Here is a 9,509-nt window from a genome sequence, read left to right on the forward strand (position 1 = left end):
CCTGGCGTCACTGGGTGTGAGGATGAGGATGATGAAGCAGTCTGACTTCTTGTCTGTCTGGGAGACGTTTGTAGAGAAGGAGGAGGACATGACCTTTAACCCCTGGGAGGACTGCCAGGACAACTACCAATACTACCAGTACAGACTCAACACCATTCTCAAGTAAAGGTACACACACACACACACACACACACACACACACACACACATACACACACACACACACACACACACACACACACACACACACACACACACACACAGAGTATTAACTGTTCTCTACCTTTTTGTATTTGTCTTCTCTGTGTGTTTCTGTCTCAGGTGCAGTCAAAACCATCCCTCCTTCCTTCTCTTCCTGTTTCCATCATTAGGCTTATAGCAAGTCAAGCTGGAGTAGCCATTACATAAACCACTGGGTTTGGTTTGTTCACAAAGTATTTATTGTTTCATAACATAAAGAGACAGAAACATAAAGTGCAATTATCAGACACAAGTTTAATTGCACACCCCCACACCCTGACTACAACTACATCCCCATCTACACCCCCACGCCCTGACTACAACTACATCCCCATCTACACCCCCACGCCCTGACTACAACTACAACCCCATCTACACCCCCACACCCTGACTACAACTACATCCCCATCTACACCCCCACGCCCTGACTACAACTACATCCCCATCTACACCCCCACACCCTGACTACAACTACATCCCCATCTACACCCCCACACCCTGACTACAACTACATCCCCATCTACACCCCCACACCCTGACTACAACTACATCCCCATCTACACCCCCACACCCTGACTACAACTACACCCCCACACACTGACTACAACTACAAACCCCTACAACTCATCCAGAATGCCGCAGCCCGTCTGGTGTTCAACCTTCCCAAGTTCTCTCACGTCACCCCCCTCCTCCGCACACTCCACTGGCTTCCAGTTGAAGCTCGCATCCGCTACAAGACCATGGTGCTTGCCTATGGAGCAGTGAGGGGAACGGCACCTCTGTACCTTCAGGCTCTGATCAGTCCCTACACCCAAACGAGGACATTGCGTTCATCCACCTCTGGCCTGCTGGCTCCCCTTCCTCTGCGGAAGCATAGCTCCCGCTCAGCCCAGTCAAAACTGTTCGCTGCTCTGGCACCCCAATGGTGGAACAAGCTCCCTCACGACGCCAGGACAGCGGAGTCACTCACCACCTTCCGGAGACATTTGAAACCCCACCTCTTTAAGGAATACCTGGGATAGGATAAAGTATTCCTTCTAACCCCCCCCCCCCCCCCCCCCCCCCCAAATTGTAAAGTGGTTATCCCACTGGCTATAGGGTGAACGCACCAATTTGTGAGTCGCTCTGGCTAAGAGCGTCTGCTAAATGACGTTAATGTGCCCTTGAGCAAGGCACTTGACCCTGGTTGCTCCTGTAAGTCGCTCTGGTTAAGAGCGTCTGCTAAATGACTAAAATGTAAATGTAAAATGTACACCCCCACACCCTGACTACAACTACATCCCCATCTACACCCCCACACCCTGACTACAACTACATCCCCATCTACACCCCCACACCCTGACTACAACTACATCCCCATCTACACCCCCACACCCTGACTACAACTACAACCCCATCTACACATCCTGCAACCCCATCTACACATCCTACAACCCCATCTACACGTCCTACAACCCCATCTACACGTCCTACAACCCCATCTACACATCATACAACTACATCTACACGTCCTGTAACCCCATCTACACGTCCTACATCCCCATCTACACCCCCACACCCTGACTACAACTACAACCCCATCTACACATCCTGCAACCCCATCTACACATCCTACAACCCCATCTACACGTCCTGCAACCCCATCTACACGTCCTACAACCCCATCTACACGTCCTACAACCCCATCTACACGTCCTACAACCAAATCTACACGTCCTACAACCCCATCTACACATCCTGCAACCCCATCTACACATCCTACAACCCCATCTACACATCCTACAACCCCATCTACACATCCTACAACCCCATCTACACATCCTACAACCCCATCTACACGTCCTACAACCCCATCTACACATCCTACAACCCCATCTACACATCCTACAACCCCATCTACACATCCTACAACCCCATCTACACATCCTACAACCCCATCTACACGTCCTACAACCCCATCTACACGTCCTACAACCACATCTACACATCCTACAACCACATCTACACATCCTACAACCCCATCTACACGTCCTACAACCCCATTTACACGTCCTACAACCCCATCTACACATCCTGCAACCCCATCTACACGTCCTACAACCCCATCTACACGTCCTACAACCCCATCTACACGTCCTACAACCCCATCTACACGTCCTGCAACCCCATCTACACGTCCTACAACCCCATCTACACGTCCTACAACCCCATCTACACGTCCTACAACCCCATCTACACGTCCTACAACCCCATCTACACATCCTACAACCCCATCTACACGTCCTACAACCCCATCTACACGTCCTACAACCCCATCTACACGTCCTACAACCCCATCTACACGTCCTACAACCCCATCTACACCTCCTACAACCCCATCTACACGTCCTACAACCCCATCTACACATCCTACAACCCCATCTACACATCCTGCAACCCCATCTACACGTCCTACAACCCCATCTACACATCCTACAACCCCATCTACACGTCCTACAACCCCATCTACACGTCCTACAACCCCATCTACACGTCCTACAACCCCATCTACACGTCCTACAACCCCATCTACACGTCCTACAACCCCATCTACACGTCCTACAACCCCATCTACACGTCCTACAACACCATCTACACGTCCTACAACCCCATCTACACGTCCTACAACCCCATCTACACGTCCTACAACCCCATCTACACGTCCTACAACCCCATCTACACGTCCTACAACCCCATCTACACGTCCTGCAACCCCATATACACGTCCTACAACCACATCTACACGTCCTACAACCCCATCTACACATCCTGCAACCCCATCTACACATCCTGCAACCCCATCTACACATCCTACAACCCCATCTACACATCCTACAACCCCATCTACACATCCTACAACCCCATCTACACATCCTACAACCCCATCTACACATCCTACAACCCCATCTACACATCCTACAACCCCATCTACACGTCCTACAACCCCATCTACACATCCTACAACCCCATCTACACATCCTACAACCCCATCTACACATCCTACAACCCCATCTACACATCCTACAACCCCATCTACACATCCTACAACCCCATCTACACGTCCTGCAACCCCATCTACACGTTCTACAACCCCATCTACACATCCTACAACCACATCTACACATCCTGCAACCCCATCTACACGTCCTACAACCACATCTACACATCCTACAACCCCATCTACACGTCCTACAACCCCATCTACACGTCCTACAACCCCATCTACACGTCCTACAACCCCATCTACACATCCTACAACCCCATCTACACGTCCTACAACCCCATCTACACGTCCTACAACCCCATCTACACGTCCTACAACCCCATCTACACGTCCTACAACCACATCTACACATCCTACAACCACATCTACACATCCTACAACCCCATCTACACGTCCTACAACCCCATCTACACGTCCTACAACCCCATCTACACATCCTGCAACCCCATCTACACGTCCTACAACCCCATCTACACGTCCTACAACCCCATCTACACGTCCTACAACCCCATCTACACATCCTGCAACCCCATCTACACGTCCTACAACCCCATCTACACGTCCTACAACCCCATCTACACGTCCTACAACCCCATCTACACGTCCTACAACCCCATCTACACGTCCTACAACCCCATCTACACATCCTACAACCCCATCTACACGTCCTGCAACCCCATCTACACGTCCTACAACCCCATCTACACGTCCTACAACCCCATCTACACGTCCTACAACCCCATCTACACGTCCTACAACCCCATCTACACATCCTACAACCCCATCTACACATCCTACAACCCCATCTACACATCCTACATCCCCATCTACACGTCCTACAACCCCATCTACACATCCTACAACCCCATCTACACGTCCTACAACCCCATCTACACGTCCTACAACCCCATCTACACATCCTACAACCCCATCTACACATCCTACATCCCCATCTACACGTCCTACAACCCCATCTACACGTCCTACAACCCCATCTACACGTCCTACAACCCCATCTACACGTCCTACAACCCCATCTACACGTCCTACAACCCCATCTACACGTCCTACAACCCCATCTACACGTCCTACAACCCCATCTACACGTCCTACAACCCCATCTACACGTCCTACAACCCCATCTACACATCCTGCAACCCCATCTACACATCCTACAACCCCATCTACACGTCCTACAACCCCATCTACACGTCCTACAACCACATCTACACGTCCTGCAACCCCATCTACACGTCCTACAACCCCATCTACACGTCCTACAACCCCATCTACACATCCTACAACCACATCTACACGTCCTACAACCCCATTTACACATCCTGCAACCCCATCTACACATCCTACAACCCCATCTACACGTCCTACAACCCCATCTACACGTCCTACAACCCCATCTACACATCCTACAACCACATCTACACATCCTACAACCCCATCTACACGTCCTACAACCCCATCTACACATCCTACAACCCCATCTACACATCCTACAACCCCATCTACACATCCTACAACCCCATCTACACATCCTACAACCCCATCTACACGTCCTACAACCCCATCTACACGTCCTACAACCCCATCTACACATCCTACAACCCCATCTACATGTCCTACAACCCCATCTACACATCCTACAACCCCATCTACACGTCCTACAACCACATCTACACATCCTACAACCCCATCTACACATCCTACAACCCCATCTACACATCCTACAACCCCATCTACACGTCCTGCAACCCCATCTACACGTCCTACAACCCCATCTACACGTCCTACAACCCCATCTACACGTCCTACAACCCCATCTACACATCCTACAACCCCATCTACACGTCCTACAACCCCATCTACACGTCCTACAACCCCATCTACACGTCCTACAACCACATCTACACATCCTACAACCCCATCTACACGTCCTACAACCACAGAGACTAAGATACAGTAGAATATTATAGAATAGAATGCAGTATATACATATGAGATGAGTAGTGCAAGATATGTAAACATTATTAAAGGGACTAGTGTTCCATTTATTAAAGTGGCCAGTGATTTCTAATCTATGTATATAGGCAGCAGCCTCTAATGTGCTAGTGAAGGCTATTTAACAGTCTGATGGCCTTGAGATAGAAGCTGTTTTTCAGTCTCTCGGTCCCAGCTTTGATGCCTTCTGGATGATAGCGGGGTGAACAGGCAGTGGCTCGGGTGGTTGTTGTCCTTGATGAACTTTTTGGCCTTCCTGTGACATCGGGTGCTGTAGGTGTCCTGGAGGGCTGGTAGTTTGCCCCCGGTGATGCGTTGGGCAGACCGCACCACCCTCTGGAGAGCCCTGCGGTTGCGGGCGGTGCAGTTGCCGTACCAGGCAGTGATACAGCCCGACAGGATGCTCTCAATTGTGCATCAGTAAAATTTTGTGAGGGTTTTAGGTGCAAAGCCAAATTACTTCAGCCTCCTGAGGTTGAAGAGGCTCTGTTGCGCCTTCTTCACCACACTGTCTGCGTGGGTGGACCATTTCAGTTTGTCAGTGATGTGTACGCCGAGGAACTTGAAGCTTTCCACCTTCTCCACTGCTGTTTCCTGAAGTCCACGATCATCTCCTTTGTTTTGTTGATGTTGAGTGAGAGGTTATTTTCCTGGCACCACACTCCGAGAGCCCTCACCTCCTCCCTGTAGGCGGTCTCATCATTGTTGGTAATCAAGCCTACTACTGTTGTGTCATCTGCAAACTTGATGATTGAGTTGGAGGCGTGCTTGGCCACACAGTCATGGGTGAACAGGGAGTACAGGAGAAGGCTGAGCACGCACCCTTGTGGGGCCCCAGTGTTGAGGATCAGCGAAGTGGAGATGTTGTTTCCTACCTTCACCACCTGGGGGCGGCCCGTCAGGAAGTCCAGGACCCAGTTGCACAGGGCGGGGTTCAGACCCAGGGCCTCGAGCTTAATGATGAGCTTGGAGGGTACTATGGTGTTGAATGCTGACCTATAGTCAATGAACAGCATTCTTACATAGGTATTCCTCTTGTCCAGATGGGATAGGGCAGTGTGCAGTGTGACGGCGATTGCATCGTCTGTGGATCTATTGAGGCAGTAAGCAAATTGAAGTGGGTCTAGTGTGGCAGGTAAGGTGGAGGTGATATGATCCTTGACTAGTCTCTCAAAGCACTTCATGATGACAGAGGTGAGTGCTGACTGGATAGCAGTCCTCTCTGATATGTCAGAAACAGCGATCTGCTATTATAGTATTACGGTCTATTATCTGTATACTTTATACTATATAAAACATTTAGAACGTGTCTGAACATAATGGAAGATAAATGTACTGCATGAAGAATGTCTGTGTTGATGTAAAAATAAGTGATTTAATAATAAAGTATAATAATGTCTCTGTCTCCATGTTTCTTCAGGGCTCTGATCTCGTCCTGATCGATCAGTGATTAATGATAATCAATACTGTTATTGATCCTAGGACCTGAATGACACCATCCCCCTATCCTCTCCTCCACCAGTCTGCTCAGACAACACGGCTCGAGCAGGAGAGAAGACAGGAAGAGCTTGGTTATTCAGCATTGTTTAGCATCATACTATCATTGAGACTGAGGTATATGATATCATATTGATATGTATCATGTACATGTACATTTACATAAATATGATATAATGGCTAGAAGTTAGTGATATATCTAGTTACCTGGGTACAGGTATATTGGACGTAACGACAGTATCAGTGGCGGTTGGTGCCGTTTTAGATTAGGGAGGACGATTTCTATTACATGGCCTTATATCTATTACTGTCATCCATATTCCATTCACCCAGCTCAATGTAGCATCCATAGGTTTAGGCTACTACATGATACTCCAATTTGCCCTATGCCCATCATGAGGTTGCTACAACCTAGCCTATGAATGGAAGTTTATAACAAGTCGAGAGACAAATTTGAGTAATCAAAGTGACAGACAGTGACACATTCAATACTGCCTTGCACACTCTTGCCTGCATCTAGCTGATTTAGGGTGTAATCATTAAACCAAATTAGAGTTTCTATTGGAAAAAATAAGTTAAGCCCCTCCCTATTTTGTTCCATTTAAGAAACGTTTTGCAACAGAATCGGTGGAATGAATGAATACCCCTCTGATCACCCTCACACACAGTTCACTTTCATAGCAGCCACATACAGCATCATCACTTTGCTTGTCCTATAATTCCTTCTTGCATCTACACGCTCTCCACCTCTCACCTTTTCCCATCGCTTGTGGACTTCAGTGCACAACCCAACAGCTGTCTGTGACCATGCAAAAAAACTCTCCAAGCCAAACCTCATACCATAACCGCTACACACAGCCTACACCATATTAGCTAATGCCATAGTCAACAAACTCGTTAGTAAACCCACAATCCAATCCATGCAGTACAGTGTACAGTAAACAATTTAGCAGTTACACCGGTGGTTAAAAAAAATGAAAACTGAAAGCTTACCTTGACTTGGAAGAGTTGGAGTGTTGGATAGCCTTAGCCAGCTAGCTAACATAAAATATCATTCCTCTCTGTTTGAGTCAGGTTGTTGAGTTGGCGAAATTAGCTGCATTAGTTAGCTAAATGAAAGTGAAAAAAATACAACTAAATATATCTCTCTGCTGCTTCTTAATTTTGGAAGAAATGAATGTGTTCAAAACTGTTAAACTATTGTCTTTCTCTCTCTTTGAGTCAACTACTCACCACATTTTATGCACTGGAGTGCTAGCTAGCTGTAGTTTTTGCTTTCAGTCCTAAATTCATTCTCTGATTCTTTGATTGGGTGGACAACATGTCACTTTATGCTGCAAGAGCTCTGATAGGTTGAAGGACATCTTCCGGAAGTTGTAATAATTACTGTGTAAGTCTATGGAAAGGGGTGAGAACCACAAGCCTCCTTGGTTTTGTATTGAAGTCAATATAGCCAGAGGAGGACGGAAAGTAGCTGTCCTCTGGCTACACCATGGTGCTACCCTACAGAGTGCTGTATTTTGTATTTGTATTTATTATAGATCCTCACTAGCTGCTGCCTTGACACTTACATAATAAAAATGTTAAACATTAAAATACATTTTACAACAGATTTCACAATACATTGTGTGTGCCCTCAGTCCACTACTCTACTATAATACACAATCAAGGTGTACGTGTTTGTACCTGTGTGTGTGACTTCACAGTCCTCGCTGTTCCATAAGGTGTATTTTTATCTATTTTTAAATCTGATTCTACTGCTTGTGTGAGTTACTTGATGTGGAATATAGCTCCATGTAGCCATGGCTCTGTATCAAATCAAATCAAATTTGATTTGCCACATGCACCGAATACAACAGGTGTACAGTGAAATTCTACTTACAAGCCCTTAACCAACAATGCCTTTTTTAAAGATAAAAAAAAATTAAAAGTGTTAAGTAAAAAAAATAAAAGCAAATAACTAAAGAGCAGCAGTAAAATAAAATAACAGTAGGGAGGCTATATACAGGGGGGTACCGGTGCAGAGTCAATGTGCGGGGGCACCGGCTAGTCGAGGTAATTGAGGTAATATGTACATGTGGGTAGAGTTAAAGTGACTAAGCATAAATAATTAACAGAGTAACAGCAGCGTAAAAAGATGGGGTGGGGGAGAGGCAGTGCAAATAGTCTGGGTAGCCATGATTAGCTGTTCAGGAGTCTTATGGCTTGAAGGTAGAAGCTGTTGAGAAGCCTTTTGGACCTAGACTTGGCGCTCCGGTACCGCTTGCCGTGCGGCAGCAGAGAGAACAGTCTATGTCAATTTTGAGGGCCTTCCTCTGACACCGCCTGGTATAGAGGTCCTGGATGGCAGGAAGCTTGGCCCCAGTGATGTACTGGGCCGTACGCACTACCCTCTGTAGTGCCTTGCGGTCGGAGGCCGAGCAGTTGCCATACCAGGCGGTGAGGCAACCAGTCAGGATGCTCTCAATGGTGCAGCTGTATAACTTTTTGAGGATCTGAGGACCCATGCCAAATCTTTTCAGTCTCCTGAGGGGGAATAGGTTTTGTCGTGCCCTCTTCACGACTGTCTTGGTGTGTTTGGACCATGATAGTTCGTTGGTGATGTGGACACCAAGGAACTTGAAGCTCTCAACCTGTTACACTACAGCCCCGTCGATAAAAATGGGGGCGTGCTCAGTCCTCTTTTTTTCCCCTGTAGTCCAAAATCATCTCCTTT

The 9,509-nt window shown here is 47.5% G+C and overlaps 1 protein-coding gene across 1 annotated transcript in view; it reads left to right on the forward strand.

Annotated features, from left to right (window-relative positions):
- Window positions 1-166, forward strand: part of LOC311147760 (putative C->U-editing enzyme APOBEC-2) — a gene marked incomplete at both ends in the record, with an annotated part of 146,542 nt that extends 146,376 nt beyond the window's left edge. Inside the window, one exon of the mRNA XM_084184533.1 lies at window positions 1-166. This exon is cut by the window's left edge and continues 14 nt beyond it. Within this exon, the coding sequence (XP_084040659.1) occupies window positions 1-166 (166 nt within the window).
- Between the last annotated feature and the right edge of the window lie 9,343 nt (window positions 167-9,509).

This window comes from Coregonus lavaretus, assembly GCF_964263955.1.
Source record: "Coregonus lavaretus genome assembly, chromosome: 20".
NCBI lineage: Eukaryota > Metazoa > Chordata > Actinopteri > Salmoniformes > Salmonidae > Coregonus > Coregonus lavaretus.